At 46.5% G+C, this 20649-nt stretch overlaps 1 protein-coding gene across 7 annotated transcripts in view; it reads left to right on the top strand.

Moving 5' to 3' along the window:
• Positions 1-20649, top strand: part of JARID2 (jumonji and AT-rich interaction domain containing 2) — a 272742-nt gene that overhangs the window by 129727 nt on the left and 122366 nt on the right. The window contains exon 1 of one of the 7 annotated variants that reach the window (XM_019420065.2): positions 19659-19782. The exons of the other annotated variants lie outside the window; for them this stretch is intronic. Coding sequence (XP_019275610.1) covers positions 19716-19782 — 67 coding nt within the window. The 5' untranslated portion in view covers positions 19659-19715. Of the gene's footprint in view, positions 1-19658; positions 19783-20649 lie in introns of those variants that run through there. 7 annotated transcript variants of the gene reach the window in all.

The raw sequence follows: 20649 nt of genomic DNA, 5'->3' as shown, positions 1-20649 counted from the left end.
GCACCCAGGCACTCCTGGACTCCATCAACATCTTAAAGATTCCGGATGTTTTGTTTGTGGAATGAAACTCGGGCCCAAGTCCTGCGATTTCATTGTTCACAGCATAAGATAAAAATTCCTTGTGACTCAAAATGAAAAATCCAAGCACAGTGTCCCATGAATGGCAGTTTATTTACACAGCTCTATTGAAAAACACTGTCATGTGTCACAGTCGAATGGTTGTCTTCATCAACAGAGGGCCGGGGAGGGGGGGTGTGGGGGGACACTTCTCCTTTCTGCTTTGGCCCCCAAGCGTTCACATCTAGCTATTCTAAGGATGGGCCCCACTTCAACAGGAAAGACCGTCTTGTTGTTTTCCTCCTGAAGAAAGTGGCTTAGGGGCTCCTGGGTGGCTCAGTGTGTTGAGCCTCCGACTTCGCCTTGGGTCATGATCTCGCGGTTCGTGAGTTCGAGCCCGGGGTCAGGCTCTGTGCTGACAGCTCGGACCCTGGAGCCTGTCTTCAGATTCTAGGTCTCTGTCTCTTCCCCTCCCCTCCTCGTGCTTTCTCTCTCTCTCTCTGTCTCTGTCTCTGTCTCTGTCTCTGTCTCTGTCTCAAAAATATTAAAAAGAATTAAAAAAGACAAGAAAGTGGATTATCCCACTGCTTTGTCCAAATGGAAATGCCGATGTGTAAGTGCCAGTCCTCTGTAAGCTGTGGGGACCACCAGGCTGCCCCCCGGCAGCTGCTGAGGGTTTGGGTTTCTGGAACACATCAACCTTGGAGACTTTTCTTACTTGTCTCCCCCGATGTAGGAGCTGACACTCCCAAGTGAAAGAAGCGGGGCGACAGGAAGGGTAAATACACTTCACTGAAAACAAATTTATGCTTTGTTAGAAAATAAAAGCTACATTTTATTCTTGCAAATGGTAGAGTTGAAAAGGCTTGAGTGGCTCATGGTGGCTCGGTGGGTTAAGTGTCTGACTCTTGGGTTCCGCTCACGTCATGATCCCCTGGTTCATGAGTTCAGGTCCTGCGTTGGGCTCCCTACTGATGGCACTGAGGCTGCTTGGGATTGTCTCTCCCTGTCTCTCTCTGTCTCTCTCTCTGTCTCTGTCTCTCTCTCTGTCTCTGTCTCTCTCTCTCTCTCCCTACCTCGCTCGCTTACGTTCTCTTTCTCTTCATCTGAAAATAAACTTCACCAAAAAAAAGGAAGGGAGGGCTTGAGGGGCCCCTGGGTGGCTCAGTGTGTTAAGTATCCAACTTCAGCTCAAGTCATGATCTTGGAGTTCATGAGTTCTAGCCCTGCATCGGGCTCTGTGCTGACAGCTCAGAGCCTGGAGCCAGTTTCGGATTCTGTGTCTGTCTCTCTCACTCTCTCTCTCAAAAATATTTAAAAAAAAAAAAAAGGGCTTGATGTCTTTCTCTGTGGCTGTGGTGTAGTCACTGTAAGACCTGAGTGTGATGCACATGGGGCATTTCTTGATAGAACTCATACTGGTTGATACTCCATTGAGTCTAGAATGTAGGTGGTTTTGTAAGTAATAACATGGAATTCAAGTTGGTCTTCTTTCCTGTCACTTTGTGCATGGGGCCCCTTGCCCCCCCCCATTTCTGTCAGCCTGCCTCCTCTGTCAGCTCTGTCCCAGATTCTGTCATCCTCATCACATCTTGGGCTGTTTTAAGAGGAAAGGCCTAGGATGGGGTGGGAGGGTGGTATGCAGTTATGGGGGTGGTGGTTCTTTCTGCTGGTCTCCGTTCTTAAGAAGCCAGCGTTGAGAGGTCCTGAGGGCAAAAGGGCAGAAATCTGCTGTGGTCCTTTTCTCATCTCTCCAAGGGCATCAGTCTGGAAGATCTCCCTCTTCCTTATTTACTTCTGTGCTGGATGATTGCCATCAGTAAACAAAACATGTTGTAGTTTCGCTCATAATAAAATAATCCTCCGTCGATCTTGTTATCTCCCTCCTGCTATTCATCTCTTTATTGCAGGGTTCCTGGTAGAAAATGTCTAAGCAGTCTGTCTCCCTCTACTATTTATATTCTTGTTAATATCCTTTCCCTTTTCGTACTCCTTTGAACCCTTAGAATGAGGGCCACGACTAAGGCTTAATAATGACCTCCGTTGCCAAGTCCGTTGACCAAGTTTCTGGTCAGCGCCTTGTTTACCCCCATGGCAGCATTTGACATGATTGAACCTGTCCTAAACTCCACTTGCCTACTTGCCTTCTCCACTTTGATTTCTTGGAAGGCCTTATGAACATGAGGGGGTCCCTAAGCCAACTCTGTCTCCACCACCGGTCCTCTGCTCTGCCTGTCTTCCCCTGGTCAGTAAACGCCAATTCCATTCTTCTGGTTACTTTGGCTAAACCTTGGAATTAGCTGTATTTCTCTGATGTTCCCACACTTTGCATTCTGTCCTTTAGCAAAACCTGTTCCAAAACTGCATTTGCACTACTGCCTCCTAGTCTGTAACCTCCAGCTTGGGGTGGGATCCCTATGCCCCCTCAGCCTCTGCCTTTTTACCCCACCAGGAGGTGGCCAGAACAGTCATTTATAAATGCAGATTAGCGATGCTCTGTTCCTGCAGCGTCTCCCTGCCTCTTAGCATGATAAGCTGATGGGGGCCACAGTATCTGTCAGGTCTCCTTACCACTGTCCCCCCTAATTTGGCCTCCTCGCTGTTCAAACCCACCAGAATTCTTGTGCTTTCTGCTCCTTCTAGTTCCCTTTAGATAACTGTGTGCTTGATCCCTGCCTGAATTTCAGGTTCCTGCTCAAACCTGGAGGTTTGAACCGGAGCATCCTTCTTGAACATCTTCTTGAAACTTTGTTGGATACCCTTTTGCTTTTTTTGCCTCGTAATATTTCTCTGCATAGAATTTCTGTCTGCGGGACATTGTATTCTTGTTGTTTGCTAGTGGTAAGTGCTCTCCCCACGACAGACAGAAAGTCCACGAGAGAAAAGCTCCGTCACCATTCACGGCTGCTGTCTGCACGCCTGGGTTCTCCGTAGCGCATGTGGAGCGTGGACCAGTGTGCAGACAGCTCTCTGTCCGCTGGCCATTCCCACTCCCCCTCCAGCACCCTCTGCCGCGCCGTGGATATGCTCCTGTCTGTTTAGGGCTTGAGTGTCCCACATGTGACTCTGGGTTTTATTCTGAAATGTACACACCTACTCCCTGGATCACAGCCCACGCTGGTTTCCCTGTCCCCAAAATGCATATTCATAATTGTGATACCCTCGTCTTATCATAAAGATTCCTGGAATTGGATCACCCTTGTACCCTTTCTTAACCACATTTGCGGAATGCCTATTCAGGTATGAGATATGTTGCTTGGAAGTTTAAATTAAAATTGGGCTTTTCTTTGTTTGTTTTGAGAGGCTGAGAGATCAGGGGAGGGGGCAGAGAGAGAAGGGGAGGGAGAGAATCCCAAGCTGGCTCCGCACTGTCAGTACAGAGCCTGATGCGGGGCTCAAACCCCCGAGCCATGAGACCGTGAGCCAAAGTCAGACGTCAACCAACTGAGCCACACAGGTGCCCCTAAAATGAGGCTTTTAAGAAATAAGTTACTGCTTCTAATCTCATAACTTTATTGCAACCTATTACTGTCCGGTTCTGTGGGTTTTGTAGAGGGTCTCCAGTATTCCACAGCTTGTACAAGACTGCATAGCGAATCAGGACTTGACCCCCAGAACTGGACTCCAGTCTTGCATACCGCTCCCTCCCCCCCACTTTATTTTTTGAGGAAAAGAATACGCCGTGTGAAATCACACATCTTACTCGTACAGTTCGATGTATTTATTTAAAAAAAAAATTTTTTTTTTTACATTTATTTATTTTTGAGAAATAGAGTGAGACAAAGTGTGAGTGGGGGAGGGGCAGAGAGAGAGGGAGACACAGAATCCGAAGCAGGCTCCAGGCTCTGAGCCGTCTGCACAGAGCCCGACACGGGGCTCCAACTCACGGACCGTGAGATCATGACCTGAGCCGAAGTCGGATGCTCAACCGACTGAGCCACCCAGGCGCACCCAGTTCGATGTATTTAAAAAAAGCTCATATACCCACGTGACCAGTGCTCCAGTGTAGACCCAGGCTTTCCCACCAGGCCAGAAATGTTGCTCCCTCCCTTTCCATTTCATTTGACTTCTTTTAAAGTATGCGTTCATTTGAGGTTTGTCACCATGGCTGTCTTGATTTTTTTTTTTTTCCCCCCACGAGCTTTTATGATGATATGTGGGTTTATGGTGTTTCCCCAGAATGTACCAGATGCCTGAGAGTGTCTGTGGAGACTTGAAGGGTCCCCAAAGCCAGTGGCTCACGTGTGTCCAGTATGCAACTCTTAGAAGCCCTGGCTTGGGGGCACGAATAAGAGTCCTACAACTGGACATGGTCACAAAAGATCTTCACCGGCTCATGGTGGCATTCGTGGGCCAGATTTTTTTTTAAATTTATTTAAATGTTTTTATTTCTTGGAGTGAGAGACTGTGCACAAACAGAGAAGGAGCGGGGGGGGGGGGGAAGCAGAGGATCTGAAGCAGGTTCTGTGCTGAGAGCAGAGAGCCGAAAGTGGGGCTCAAACTCCTAAACCGCGAGATCATGACCTGAGCTGAAGTTGGACGGTTAACTGACTGAGCCCCCCAGGTGCCCCAGACAGATTCTCTGTCTTGAACCAGCATTAAAGTTTTGGTTCTCAGCTGTGTGCAAGTCCAGACCACACAACTGGCCTTTTGAACAGCTCTTCTGCTTCTCCCGTTCGGTGTCCCCTCTTTCTGGTAGTGCCATTCTGCGAGCGTTAAGAAATCTTGGCCTTGGTGATAGAATTCAAGAAATTCTGGAATAGGGGTTCCAGACCTGGCTTTCCTCCAAAGGCAAGCTAAAGAGGCATCCATAGGGCCATACCCCTTCTCTGCCAAATAAGTGTGTTTTCAGTTAGAGGGATTCTTGTCCACAGCCTGTGAGTTGTCCCATGGCCTTGAGGGTGCAGAAACATAGGGTGATGGCACGGGAGGATTGCTCACTTGCGTTCATTTTCTTGTGGCTGTGGCAGAAGTCTGTATTAGTCAGCTCGGGCTGCCGTGACCATGTGCTGTTAGACTGGGTGGGGTGGTTGAAACAACGCAAGTGTGTTTCTCGTTCTGGACGCTGGAGGCTGGATGTCCGGATCCAGGGTACTGGCCACGTCCTCACCAGGCTGACGGTGGGGGAGAGTGTGTACGGGTGTCTCTTCCTCCTCTTAGGAGGACACTCGCCCCGTCAGATCAGTGCCTCCCCGAATCGTGACCTCCTTTACTTTTCTCACCTTCTCACAAGCTCTGCCCAGACACAGTCACATTGGGTGTTGAGTCTTCAACCTAGGAGTTGGGGGAGTGGGGTGAGGTGGCAAACAGCACCAATGCTAGTACGTGGGTAAGAACTTTGAGGTGGTGACAATTTCATTGCGTTTTTTTTAGATGCAGTTAATTTCCATCTTGATCTGCAACATGTTTCCTTTTGTGTTGAGGTACTAGAAGGATTTCCTGGTATGTCAGGAACCCCTAGGAACTGGTTTGAGCTTGGAGAGGTTTTTGTTCCTCCCAGTTGGATGCAGTTAATCTCCGGTTTTTATTTTTTTATTTAAAAAAAAATTTTTTTAATGTGTATTTTGGGGGCGGGGGGGAGCGGAGAGCACATGCTAGCCGGGGAGGAGCAGAGAGAGAGGGAGACAGAATCCGAAGCAGGCTCCAGGCTCAAAGCCCATCAAGATGGCCCTGGATGGATGTCTCCGTGTCAGTTTGGGAGAAATGATGACATTATTTGAGGTAGAAGAGTCTTCTTTGTCATACATGAATTTATTTCATTTGTATGTATACATTTTAAAGCTTACATATTTTGAGAGAGAGCGGGGGAGGGGCAGAGAGGGAGAGGGCGGGCTCTGTGCTGTGCTGTCCGTGCAGAGCCCAGTATGGGTCTCACATTCATGACCTGAACCGAAATCCAGAGTCGGATGCTTAACTGAGCCACCCAGGCGCCCCTCGTTTGTATTTTATGCACGGATTCAGTTTCTTTTTCTATGCCGTAAGTGTAATTTACGGCAATACGTACCAACCAGTTTTACTTATCAACATGTACAGAAAGGGAGGTGCCTGTGGGGTCCCCAGATAGCGCTTCTCTCAGCCAGAGGCCACTTATCCAGGCATGGAGTTTATCTGTGTACGCTCTTGTAAACGGTCCTGTGTATCACCTCCTCCTGCCTGTGGATCTAGGCCGCCTGTGTTGTCTCCGTCTGTGCTGGTTCCTGATTCAAGTTCTGTGATGGGTGATGGGTTCTGTGATTCAGGTTCTGTGATGGGGGCTTTGATTCCTGTCGGATCTACCACGATGCACTAGTGCGATTTGGTTTTGCTTGGGACTTTCTCAGATCCCATTTCCCCCCACATTTAGAGGACCTTTTACCTAGTTTTTGGAAAAAAACGTGTTCCCACTTGAGCTACGTTAAATGTTCAGTGTCCTGTATGGATTATCTTTAAACCCAGAAGGGTGATAACTGGGTATGCTTTGGGGGAAATTAGCCTGCACCCCATAAATCCCTTAATTTACAACTTGTTACTCAATCTCACCTGCCAAATCACCTGTATCCTTCTAGCTTTCTCTGTAGGCTTTAGGGTGCTTCTGCAGAGTCCCGAAATTCGCTTCCTTCCTCATGATTTTCTTTCTAAAAGACCATAAAACAGTGTAGGTCTCTCCTGCGAGGAGGTCTGGGGCCCAGGAGGGAAACATGAGCTATTTTATAACCTTAGACCTGCCTGTTAAGGAGCAGAGTCGCCAGTGTGTCAGCCAGGCTGCCCTGTGTTCTGCAAGGAGAGCTGTTCTTTCTGGAGCTTCAGAGCTCCTGGGGCCCATTCCTCCTCTCTACCATTTGCTGACCTTTCACTAGTGTCGTGGGCTCGTTCCTGCTTTGGATCTAACGGTTTCAGCTCTTTCCGCACATCAGGCCTCTTCCTGGGGACCCGCCCCGCCAGTGTCTTTCGGGTCACTCCTGCAACTGGGTCCGTGTTTCCCTTTGGCAGGTGGGTGGGTATCCTGATCACGCGTGGCACCTGGTCTTGGTGGGTGACCGGGAAAGACATCTGTGCCTGGGAGTCCCCTGCCAGCTTCTGGTGCTGCCCCACGTGGCTGAGTCTTCCTTCCAGTTTTCCATGGCTCTGAACGATTTTTGTTGCCTTCTGATGCACGAAGGCAGCTCAAGGTCTCACTCTGGAAACCTTCACCTCTCTTAATTACGATCCCTTCCTTCTGACGGGATTGGGGTATTCAGGAAGGGCTCTGACTCTCTGCCTTTTTGAAACCATGTGCTTCCCCTTCCGGAGTGATGGTATAGAAGGTCAGCGAATCCTCTGCAGACCTAAGTAGGGCAGGTGCCACAGCAGTGGAAACCACACACGTGTATTGTTTGGGCACGAAGGAAGGCTTGGTGATCTCTAGAGGGATCTGCACCGCAAATTGCTTATCCTGTCCCGGAGTGGCTTTACCCTGTCCTCACTCAGCAGTTACCCAACTTCAGACTAGTGTTATTTGAAAAGGGCCTTTCCAGTTTACTCAGTTGGAAAGTGTTACAGAGTTTTAAAGGGTGAGTTGGAAGGCTCTCAGCTGGCACTTTCTGAATCCCTCGGAGGAAAATATTGGCAAACTCTCCACTCTCTGCCTGAACTCTTCTTATAAATCGAGAAGCCAAGAGTTACGAAGCCGTCACAAAGGGCCAGGTTGAACTGTGTGGGGGAAACCTCCGTGTTAAGACAACGGACTGTTTTCTGATCACAGTGACCCTCCTCCCACCATCTTGATGTTAATCTTACTGCCACTGAAAATAGAAGTATGCGGTGAATGTAATTTGCAAGGTATTCCAACCCCCCCCCCCCCTTTTTTTTTCCTGGAGAGCCTTTTCTCTCCAAGGTAGAAGCACATAGCTTTTAATTTTTTACCCCTCATTTACAATTTAAATAAGAAAAGTGCTGGGCTGCTTTATTCAACAGGTGTAACACCCCAACGAGGGAAAGTTGCCTTTTTTTCATTATTTGGCTTTATGTTTTTTCTGTGGTTTCAGGGGGCAAGGTGCTGAGATCAGAAGCAGGAGTTTGCTGTTGATTTATTACCCTGTTTGTTACCATCTGTCTGCCTCGCACTTCAATCTGTTGATGGAAAGCCCGATGTGCTTGTGTCATGGGGCCTGAGAAATTTCCGTCTTCCTGAGTTGTCTGACTACAGAAACCTGTACACTCGCTTCTACCCAGGGCCCCAGAGAAGTCTGGGGACAGGAGAATAACCCAGGGGAGCGTGTTGGCGTGCTTTCTCCATCCATCCTTCTATGCCCCTGCCTCTGCCTCCTCTGGCCAGGCAGTGATGCCTTTTCTAGCACTGTCCACATTCTGCAGCCCATTCTCTGTTGCTCTTACCCTCCTGGGGTCGCTCTTTATGGAAGAATTCCAAGGGAATAGGTTAAGATTGCCATCAAGTGGCTGCTCTTGGTAGTGGATGGGGAGGATACTGGCCTTCCGGCTGGCCGACTCCTCAGACCTTCTCCTCCAATTTCTTAGCCCCTTTGTGAAAAATTACCGAGCTCCAGAGTGCTCTCAGTCTGAGGAATTGACTGGTGGGGGGGAGGGGGCGGGCACAGAGAGCTCGGGGCATCCATATGTTGCATCCTCAAGGAAGCTCTCTTCTGTAAAACAAAACCCGCACGTGTGGTCTGAGCTCAGGGCCCTGGAGCTGTGGACACTGAGGGATCTAGAGGCTTCCGGGGGGAAACTGCGGGGCATTCAGCCTCCTGCCAGTTCTGGGCCCCTGTAGACCACTGCCCTCCATCTCCACTTGGGGACATTGGCAGGGAGGGTCACGCTGTCATCCCTGAAAGGGTGACCTCACGGCCCCACCAAGAGTGAAGAGAACTAACCCACACGAGGTGGCCGTTCTGTTTGGCTCTTGTTCCCCAGCTCTGTAAGTGGAGTAGTAATTTCTTTCTCAGAGGCAATATTCTTAGGATTAATGAGATGATTTATTTAAAGTCCTTAGTATCTGGCAGGAAGTGAGCATTCAAAGGGTAATTGTGATCGAGGTTCTAGATACACATTACCTAACTACTTCCCATAAAAGCTGTAGCTGTGTCATAAAAGCACACTTCAGGGACTGTATTAAAATCTGTTTGCCCCATTCCCTGGGTCTGGATGCCATCATCCTACAATTAGACCTCACCCTAGGCGTTGGAGAGCAGAAACTCTGACCGAGCTAGAAGGAAGCGAACCCTAGTTTTCCCCAGTAGGGCATTCCTTAGTGGTGTCGGGAAAACCTGCCCCAATAGCAGTAGCAGGGGTTGGTGTCTTGGGGGGGCGGGTGACCCGAGCAGTGCACAGCGGTCTCCATTCTGTCCTCTCTGAGGTTTCTGAGCTGGTATGGAAGAAGGACCTGGGCCAGCTGGGCTGGAGGGGAGAGGCTTGGAGGGAGGCAGAAGGGGAAAGTGGCCACGTGAGTCCATCAGCCTGGCCGTGCAACTTGAAGGGAGGGTCAAGGAAGGAAAATTCTAGGGCTTCTGTATTTGCAGCAGCTTTTTAGAAGTCATAGAGGCTATGTTATGTAACCATTCACATCACCATCTGTCAAATCATTCGACCACAATTCCTGGATTGTAGCCACTTAAAGCAATATCGGATGTGTCAAAAAATTTGATACGTTGTAATGAGCACTGATGTCATTATAGGTCTGTTTGTACAGGTAACTGGGTACCACCATGAACAATCCTCCCTTCGTGGGTTTCTTATGTCAGATACGACACTTGAGACCTCCCTTTGTCCTGTTTGGTTTTGTTTCCATGATGAGTGATAGCCTGATGCTTATAATGATGCCTGTTTGTGGTGGCGTTCCTTCTTGTTTTTAAATGTTTATTTTAGAGAGAGGGAGGGAGGGAGGGAAAGAGAGAGAGAACACGAGTGGGGGAGGGGCAGAGAGAGGGGAACAGACAACCCGAAGTGGGCTCAGTGCCGACACCAGTGAGCTCTATGTGGGGCTGGAACTCATGAACCATCAGATCATGACCTGAGCAGAAAGGGGATACTTAACCGACTGAGCCACTCCGGTGCCCCTCTTTTTTTTTTTTTTTTTGCGTGTGGTTGTTGTTGTTTATCTATTTTGACAGAGTTGAGTGAGTGGGGAAGGGCTGGAAAGGGGGGGAGAGAGAATCCCAAGCAGGCTCCTTGCTATCAGCATGGAGCCCTATGCAGGCCTTTGTCTCCCGAGCCCAGAGATCATGACCTGAGCCAAAATGAAGGGCTGGCTGCTTAACGCACTGAGCCACCCTGGTGTTCCATGGTGTTCTTTTTAATTGCCAGATCCTTCTCTAGGAAACATTGGGATGCTTTTCCAGAATTTGGGGGAGAGTGGAAAGCTCTAGAAGACTGGCATCCTCTGTGGCCACCATGTTTTCTTTGTGGCATATGAAGCTTCTCCCATCCCTCAACCCCCACCTGCATACATGCATACAGGAATGAATGCAGGCTGGTGCTTTCTTTCTGGGGATCCCTTGTATATGTAGGAACCGAGGCAGTGAGCCCAGAATCCACTGTTTGTGGTGTTTTTTTTTTTGTTTTTTTTTTTTTTTACACTTTTCTTTGTACCTATAGCCTTGAGGGTAGCAAAATGTGAGTCTAAGTTAGAACGATTTCATGTGGCACTTTGTTCATGAGTATTAAGTGGTGATTGCTGGCCTTTTACTTTCAAGCTACATCAGGATTGCCTAAAATCCTTGATGATTTAAAAATCATCTTTTGGGGTAATTGCTTTGCTAAGGGTTTCTCTGCAGTTTTTAGTTTACTGAATAAGCTCGTGGCTTTTTATGACTGGGTCTAACCTGTGGTTTTCCCTCCTTCCCTCATCTGAAAGCTAGACTGATGACACCAGGGGGCCATCTGCTGCAGGATTGAAGGGGGTTTGTTTCCTTGCTGCTCTGTTTGCTCCCCTGTCCTTTTTCACCCTGCTGCCTGGAAAGAAGTGCCCGTCTGTCTGACTGGCCCTGTTTATCGGTCTGAGCTCTAGCAGAGGACAGCACAGAGACCCAGGGACTGTTGCCATCTGTAGACTTGATGAAAGGGTCTTGAGACTACATTCATGAAGAATCTGTAGGTGAGCACTGCCCTGTAGAAGTTTCCACAATGATGGGGATGCTCAGGGTTGGCTTCATTGTGTACGGTAGCCACATAGGAGGCCATGAGTCCTTTATACTTAGCTGGTCCGATTAGTTTTAGTTCACTAAAAAAAGTATGGGGGCACCTGGGTGGCTCAGTCATTTGAGCATCTGACCTCGGCTCAGGTCATGATCTCACGGTTGATGAGTCTGAGCTTCACAGCTGGCTCTGTGCTGACAGCTCAGAGCCTGGAGCCTGCTTTGGATTCTGTGTCTCCCTCACTCTCTGCCCCCCCTCTGTCTCCCCCCCCCCCCCCCAGCTGTCTGTCTCAAAAATAAACATAAAAAAAAAAGTCTTATGTGACTACAGGCTACTGTATTAACATGTATAGCTATAGAGACAGGATGAACGTAGTGGTTGCTTCCCTTTTGTCTTCAAGCTCTGTCTTGTTGTTGTTTGGCAGCAGGTTTTTTAGATAGCCAGTGTAGTTCAGCTCAGAAACCTTCTTCTAGCTGTCGTCATGGTATGTTGTATATGCAGGCAATGCTGACAGAGTGAAAACATGTTCCTATTCTTTTCACCTGCCTTTTAGTGTTTTGAGCCTTTCGAGGATCCTTTTGCCTGTGGTATTAATGTCATGGTGTTCCTATTATCCCTGACTTCAATATGGCAACGTACTGCTGGCTTCAGAGTTGTCACTGTCTGCTGTTCTTCACTTTGTCTTTGTTTGTTAGCTCCACAGGAGTCCGTGGTTCAAGACCCGCTTTCGTCACTGCTTCTTTTGTGGCTGGTACTACTTCCATCCGGCAACACACCATTTTCCTTGTGATATCATTTAAATAATCATTAATGTCTTTTTTCCGCCAACATGTTGTTAAAGTAATTCATTTGTTTATTTCGTTTGAGAGCATACGTGAACCAGGGCGGGGCAGGGAGAGAGGGAATCCCAAGCAGGCTCTGGGCTCTGAGCTGTCAGCACAGAGCCCGATGTGGAGCTTCAGCTCCTGAACTGTGAGTTCATGGCCTGGGCTGAAGTCAGACGCTTAACCGACTGAGCCTCCCAGATACCCCTAGAAGTAATTTATTGTAGAAAACGTAGAAATTTCAGAAAACTATAAAGATTGCCACTGGAGAGGATACTACTTCTTATATAACTAGCTTATTTCCTCTAATCTCCTTTCTCTATACTTGTATTTCTTTTGAACCCCATTTAATATTTCATGCAGTGGAATCGCTGCAACTTAAAACCTTAGGAGTCTTTCCTTATGTTACTAAGTTTTGGAAAATGTGGGTTTTTTTTTTTTTTTTTAAACATGTAATATCTTGAAAAAATTATGTTCTTTATTCAGTATTAGTTGCCTGGATGGCACATGAAACCTTTAAGGAAAATACCGCAAAGAATACACACAGAATTTTTAAGTGATTGATGTAGTTTCACTTTGTGGAAAAGGTGGGAGGATTATAGTTAACTGTGGCTTTTATTTGAACACAGTAGTAACAAAATGAGTTCGTGTAAGTTAGCAGGGTATAAAAGGTCATTCTTTGAGGAAGACCTGAACAGTTTTGCAGACGGGAAGAAATCATTGGCTCTAAAACGAAGAACTTTAACATTGAAACTAACAAGGGATTAAATGTCTAGAAAACATATTGGGAAGGTTAGTGAGAGTTACATAGTGTTCATAAGATGTTTTCACTTGAAAATTTGAAAATTAGATCTTTTCCCCCAAGAGTTCCTAACTTTGATCAGTGACTGCTGAAAAATCAAGTATTCTAAATTACAAGATGTGTTCCCAGCCAAATATTTCTAAATTGAAAGACAATTCTTTGAGACCTTTTCTTCTGGAAGTTGTAAAAGGGAGCCTCTAAGGTAAGAGTGCATCATCAGGCTCTGAAGGCTCTGAAATGGTCTGCAGGAGCAGCCTGTTCTTTGAGCAGTATTTATTGGGTCTCAGCAGTTTTCTCTAGGCACATGCTAGTTTGGAGGACTCTTAAGATGAGCAAGAATAAATCCTCTTGTTCGGAGAACAGGACAGTCGATGTTTGCTTGTCACTGTGGGTATTTGAAGTAGCCCTGAAGGCTGACTGGGGTTGGAGGTGAGTGGGGGGTGGGGGCGGTGAGGAGCTTTCTAGGAAGACAGAGGAGGGAATATTCCAAAAGAGGGAGCTGCATGTATGGAGTCAGAGGCTTGAGAGATACACGCAGGTTCCAGCTGCCTCCACCTCTTCGTGCCGCACCCGGGGGTGCCATCAGGTTGCAAAACCAAGGCATTGTTAGTGGATTGCATGGCTTAGGAAGCTGATATAAAATAATTTTTTTTTTTTTTTTTGCGTTTTGTTTTTTAAAGACTGATTTATTTATTTATTTTTAAAATTTTAATGTTTTTACTTATTTTTGAGACAGAGAGAGACAGAGCATGAACAGGGGAGGGGCAGAGAGGGTGGGAGACACAGAATCCGAAGCAGGCTCCAGGCTCTGAGCTGTCAGCACAGAGCCCGATGCGGGGCTCGAATCCACCAGCCGCGAGATCGTGACCTGAGCCGAAGTCTGACGCTCAACCAAGTGAGCCACGCAGGCTCCCCTAAAATTTTATTTTTAAGTAGTCTCTGCACTCAGTGTGGGGCTCAAACTCAACCAAGATCAAGAGGCGTGCACTTCACCGACTGATCCAGCTGGGTGCCTTTAATTTTTTTTAACTGGATGCAGATAGAATTTGAACCAGTGAAAAGGGGCAACAGAATTGTTAAACTATGTTGAAATCCTTGCACGTAAATCTTTGCTTTTCTCATTAATATCATAGTATTACTTTTTAGAAGTGAGCTTGCTGAATTACAGACTTTAAAACAAATTGGCATCTGTGATCACGTTGCTCTCCAGAAATATTTTATCAATTTGTTCCCACCCTAGCAGCACATGGGAATAGGGGTTTTGTCAGAATCAGATTGGGGAAGGAGATGAACTCTTTAATTGTGACCTGAGTTAGCTGAGAAGGACCTGTCAGTCCTTCTCAAACCTAGTTTTCCATTATTCATTTCTTTCTAAGTAGGTCAAATGACCATATTGTAACTGTGGTTGAATTTTACTTGATACTTCTGCAGGTCATGTTCTCAAAATCTCAACATTCTAATCTTTTCTAACTTGTCATCATTTCTGTGTTTACCTCTTTACAAATCCATTACTGGAGTCTTTTAAAAAATATATTGCAGGGCGCCTGGGTGGTGCAGTCGGTTAAGCGTCCGACTTCAGCCAGGTCACGATCTCGCGGTCCGTGAGTTTGAGGCCCGCGAGTTTGAGGCCCGCTTCAGGCTCTGGGCTGATGGCTCGGAGCCTGGAGCCTGTTTCCAATTCTGTGTCTCCCTCTCTCTCCGCCCCTCCCCCGTTCATGCTCTGTGTCTCTCTGTCCCAAAAATAAATAAAAAACCGTTGAAAAAAAATTTAAAAAATATATATATATATTGAGAGCCAAAGCATATTTTGTCTTGTCTTTTTACAACCAAATAATTAAAAATATAATTCATTAGCACCAACATTTATTGAGTCCTATAGGTAGCTCTTATCCAGTGCTTACTATGTACTGCTAACCCTTTTACGTAAATAATGAATGCCTTAACTTAACCAGTCACAGTTGTCCTTCTGTCCATTTTACAGAGGAATCTGAGGACGTTCTCTGATCCTCCCCTTAGGTTCACACACTTGATGAAGAGTAGGATTGGAACCAGGCAGCCTTTTCCAAATTGTGCTGCGTGTGCTGTGAACCAAGAAGGTTCTTTAGTACTAGATGTTTACCAAATCAGTTTTCTTTGTTTATTAAATTTTTTTAATGCTTATTTTGAGAGAGAAAAAAGAGTGAGCAGGGGGAGGGGCAGATAGAGAAGAGAGCAGAGGATGAGTCTGAGCTGACAACAGAGAGCCCGATGTTGGGCTCAAATCCACGAACTGTGAGATCATGGTATGAGCCAAAGGGACACTTAACCCACTGAGCCACCCAATTGCCCATTTTGCTGTTGTTGTTGTTGTTGTTATTGTTAAGAAAAACCTGATGGAACATTGCCTTTTCTAGGAGCTTCTTAATTTGAACTTCCTGTTTTAATTGTGGTGCCTTCATTGGTGTTAGTGACTAAATCCATAGCAACCATTCACTAGTTAATATACATTCAGTCACCCAGCCTCGATCTCCCTACTGTGTCTTATAATTATTGGTATTATTTTATAATTGTACAGTGTGGCCTTGAAGTCACGTTGGCTATAGGGCCAGCCACATGAATTATATAGTTGAACGCTGTTGGTTCTTCAGGAATTACCAAGCCCTCTTGGAAAGAGTCCAAGCCAGACTCTGTATGTACCTAATTCCTTTTGGTATAGTGCCAGTGTATTAACTTTTACTTAAATAGAATTCTAACAAGTAATGTTTATTATTATCATGTTGGCTGCTGTAAAGGGCCCACACTTAAATAATACTTCTGAAAGTCAAATATTAGCCCTGCGGATCACTTTTCTGCTTTGGCTTTTTATCACAGCATAGGTGATACGATCAGTATTACGTAGTTCAGCCCAAATTACAGATGTGTCTTTATCAATACATGGCTAATGCAGCGTGATCATTTAAAAAACCCTCTATTTCCTATGTAAAATTCTCAGACTCGACAACCTTGTACATCCTTCCCTTGTGCCGGGCAACCCACTTCACCCTATCCTTTCTTTGTGATGAGCGTGTTTTTGGATATTGGATTGTTAAGGTGTCGCCTTTTGTATGCGGTAACTTCTGTAGGTGGCAGGAAATGGGAGAACTTTTGGAAGCGGATCATGGATGATAAGTACTTGCTGACGTGCCCTAACTCTGTAAGGCCTGTCTTTCCTTTATGAGTTAGGTCCCAGCTCTCAACGTGAGCTGACTTCCTTGATTGGATACATGAATAAAACAAGTCTTCATGCGTACGAAGCAGCTTCTTTAATTACTCAACACAGCAGTATTAGATCTCCACATTTGATGAAGATGTGCAAGTGAATTGCACTCTCACGTTTTATCCAAATCCTAGATTGGGGTTTGCTCCAGTCACTTACTTTCAAAATGCCAAGGTAGTCGGTGGGGCTGCTGGAGTTGACCCAAGTGGGAGGTAATGAAATGGCTGCACATGCAGGTAGGTCCTCTGTTCTGAAGCTCCCAGGAGCACAGCGTGTCCTTGGATGTCCTGGCGTTTAGGTGATAATTAGGTGGACGGTGGCCATGTAGCTGGCTGGCCGCATAGCAGTTCTTAGGATGGGGCCCCTTCTTGAAATTCTGATCTCTTGGGAAGTAGCAGTTGGAGTCCTTTGTTGTCCCCAACCCTAAGTAATAGGTCTTTATATTTAAGCATTTAGAGATTACAATGATATGCAAGCAGAAATTGACCCCTGCTTTGGAAACCAGTTTCCATGAACTTGTAAATTTGATTTGCATATGCAAGGATATCCGATGGTTGTTACTTCTCGGTCAGCATCCCAGAGCAAGTCCAGTGTGTGCTTTCCAGGGGACAGGCAGAGGGATGTTTGCAGCGCTGTTCCTGATAGCAACCAACTGGCAATACTTCGATGTCCTTGGAGGAGGTTATCAAAAGAAAGTGTGGAATATTCCTACGGGGGAGTGTGACGAACAACAGTGAAAATAGGCAAAGAATAAGCAAAATCATGGATAGGTGATCTTAGTAACCTCATGTTGAGTTGGGGGGGGTGGTGGTGAAAAACAAATCCCCTAAGACTTAACCCAGAGCGATCCCCTTTTCGTGAAGTTTGGAATCAAGCACAGTGAAATAATACAGCACAAATACACATACCTAAGAAGTAGAACTTAACAAAAATAATGAAGCATGGGGTAGGCGGAAGCATATAGGTAATGTTTTAGTAATTGGGTTTGGCTGTGGATTTACAGGTATTTTGGATACTAAACTAAAGCAGGGAGGCTGACGTCGATATTTTGGGAGTCTTCATTTAAAACTTTGGACTTGCTCAGATCTTTGAATGTTAAAAACTTTGCTGGTGGTGCCGTCAGTCATACGAAGAAAGAAACCGCCCTTGCAATCCTGGCCCGTCTCCTCTGCTTTTCTACCCACTGTTGCTGGGAATTTCAGTATTGAACGTGGTATTTTTGTTCAGAAGCAGAATCCTGTTCTGTTTTATTACGTGTCCCCCAGAGGCTGCTGTAAGTCCATGTATCTGGTACTGTTGATGCATTTCCTCTTTGGTTAACCAGCGTTTTATCGAAACCGTCCAGAAGCTACTGGAGTGCATAGGCAAGAGTTTTTCAGCTCTTTTCCTGACCCAGCAGCAGAGCACAGGTCAGAAAAGTGGACACTTAGGGCTAACTAAGCATGCGTTTCAGGGAATATGGCGTGCACGATCCAATCCTGATGATGGTCTTGGAAGTAAAAGAAGTCTGGGCCAACGCTGTTATTAGGTCTTACCTTCTTAAATTTTAGGTACCTAGTTACTTTCCAGACAATGGGAAGAGGAAGAAGCAATGAAGTCAAGGAGAGTAGAGATTTAAAAAAAAAAAAAAAAAAAAAAAAAAAAAGACACAGATGGCTATGTACACTCCCATGTGGGAGGCGTCAGAGCTGGGGATGTTAAGGATGACCAGTATCCATACATGACCCCCCCCCCCCCCACCAAGCTGTGTCTCTGGCCAGTTATTTTGGGTCTTGTGGTTCCTGCTTTCTTTCTTACCTTTTCTCAGAAGTACCGGACCGTACTTCCAGTTCTGTGTTGGGTGCTTTTGATTACTGAGGGCTCTAAAAGCCAAGTCTCAGTGGAAAGAGGAAAAAAGCCAAATAGTCATCCCTTAAATATCCTTTAATTGACTATATGACTTATGCGGCAGTGGGATACATGACAAACAGTTGTTGAACATTCTGGGGATATACTGCACCAGAGAGAACCAAATGAGGGTCTGCTCTGTGGGCTCTTACCGAGCAGAATAGGATTGGAGAGGGATTTTCCATCCCTGTGACTTCTACAGGGAATTGTATCCTGAGGTTTTTCCACTGGGCTAGCATGCCCCATCCCCAGATACCCCAGGATTCCTGGATGACCTTCTGTTGAGACCTTATGAGGAACTAGTTCTGATCTTGGTTAAGAACCGTACCTGCATAAGCCTCAGTTTGCTTATCTGCAAAGTGGGGGATTATGCTAGATTGTCTCTAAGGCCCAACTTGGAATACTGATTTTAAAGTCATGGATAGCAAGTAGAAATTAGGAAAGACCATCATCTACCTCCTGATAATTTTTGTTTGTTTGTTTAAAAGCGAGGGAGGTAGATAAGCCTTGGTGATTTAGGAAACAGGAGATTGCCATCGTGGAAAGAATAATCACCAGATCTGGGCAGTTGTCCGTGAGCAAAGCTAGCGTCTGCTTTCAGGGTTTTTGTGAGGTCTTAAGTAATAAGCTAACGTGTGTAAAGCCCAGAAGGGGCTCTTTCAGTGGTTAAACAACAACTAACTAGTGTGGGATGGTGTTCAGAGCACTGTTTCGGACATTATAATCGCCAGATGAAGTTCAAAAGCTTCAACAGAAGGGACTTTTAAAATCAAATAGCTTTATGACAAATGAAGGAAGATGCACACTCCAGTTATCGGGGCCAGGGGAGCTGGCCAGCCTTGTTGGATTCTTGCCTCTCCCCCCCCCCCCCCCCCCCCCCCAGCTGCCAGGCCACAGAGCCTGTTTTGTGACAGATCCTCAAGAAACAATGAGGAGAAACAGCTTCTGTGTTATTAGATTAGATGAATTTACGTGCGTGGAGGAGGGCCCTCCGCGGGCTGGGGGTGGGGAGGGCAGCGGTGGTCATCACAGAAGTAATAAAGCACCCTGGTAGCCGGAATTGGAGGGAGGAGGGGAGGGCAGGCTGGAGGAGGAGCATGTGGAGGGAGATTTCTGCAGTCTGTCTGGATCGCTGCCCAGGTTTCCCAGCCAAAAAAACAAATAAAAATAAATAAAAGGCAAGTGCTGAATGACACAGATTAGGATATTAAAAAGGGATGCCATTGAAAATGTGCCACGGACCCCCTGCTGTCCACGGGGGTGCAGTGTGTGCATGGCGGGGGCGGTCTGACAGACTGGGCACAGAAGTGTGGACAATTACACTGACCGCCCCATCAAATGTGTCCCGTCTCCCCCCCACCCCCCCACCCCCCAATGTCAGAAATTCTCAAATAAGGAATTGTCTGCATTGCAGATTGGGGAAATTGCCGGATGGAGAAAAGCTAGTCGCTCTTTTCCTTTTTTTTTTTCCCCCCTCAATTTATCAGGAGGGGGAGAAAGCGCCCCAGACCCCTCCTCTTCGGTGTTGGGTTCCCTCCCCCACACATAAATAACCTTCCCTCCCCGGCACCTCCCCTCCCCCCCGGCCCAGGGCTGTGCGGCCGTCCTATTGCCGCGCGGAATCTGCACTGCCGGAATCTGCACTGCCGCCTGCTTATTACGTACAGGGGTGGATTGTTGACAAGTGCTCTGGAGCCGCGCTCGCCGCGCTCGCCCTCCCTCCCCCCTTCCTCCCTCCCTCCCTCCCTCCCTCTGTCCTTCTTCCTCTCTGTCTCTCTGCAATGATCCGGCTCTGAGGAGGATGGCTGCTCCACGGGTCTGTCAGGTGCAGTTTTTGGTGGCTTATCTTGAGGAACCTGGGATAGAAGGTCTGTTCCTATAAATAAAATAAAAACCAAATAGCTCTAGGTTTGTTTCAGGCTGCTATGGCTTTTGTTGGAGAAATAGGCCTTTTGTGGTTTTTTTTCCCTGCTGGGGTCCTGATTAAATCCATTATGGATGGCAAGGTGCTAGATGTATATGTATAGGAGTATGTAAAAAGTGTTGCAATTGCTTAATATTAATATTCTTTTAGCTGTGATCTCCTCCCTGGGGGCAATGGTGGCTCCTGCAAAGGCACTGTGGAAATTTACAAGAGAGAATTAATGTCGTTCTTAAAGCATTCAGCTCTGTTGACCATTTTGGACAAATCTGCAGTTTTAGCCAGGCTTGTATGAATTTAGACGTTTCTCTGGGGACTGAACGCCATCCAGCTATGGCTGGTCCCTTTATTTTATTGCCAGTTTATGTGATCATTTCCCAGCATTTAAAAATAGATGTTTGATTAAAGTTAATTAGTTTTTCCTCACCATGGCTTTGGTTTCCTTCATCAACAGCATGCATGGTGTTGTTTCCCTTAATACTTTGCTTCTCTGTCTCTTGTCTTCCTTCCTTGAAAGATGGAGGAAACTGAGGCATGTAAATAGATGCTGAGTGATTCTAGGTCAGCCCTTAAAGCTTTGAACCCCGAGTGCTGTCGGTGTTTCTCCCATGTTTCGTGCATTAGTCTGTGTCTGCATTACTAGACATAAACACAGATGAATTTTAGGAACCATCAATTTTAGGTGCCTCCGATGTTTGCAGATTCTGTGGCCGTGTTCCTAGAGTTCTGCTTTCTGTGTTGCTTCCATTAGGTTTCAGTAGGAGAAAGAATGTTGGTCTGGGAGGGAGTAGGCCTCTCTGAACTTGCTTGCTGT

This window comes from Panthera pardus, unplaced genomic scaffold (assembly GCF_024362965.1).
Source record: "Panthera pardus isolate Hobbes unplaced genomic scaffold, ASM2436296v1 HiC_scaffold_17, whole genome shotgun sequence".
Taxonomy (NCBI): domain Eukaryota; kingdom Metazoa; phylum Chordata; class Mammalia; order Carnivora; family Felidae; genus Panthera; species Panthera pardus.
Note: the sequence above shows the minus strand (reverse complement) of the source record. Positions and strands in the feature narration are given on the sequence as shown.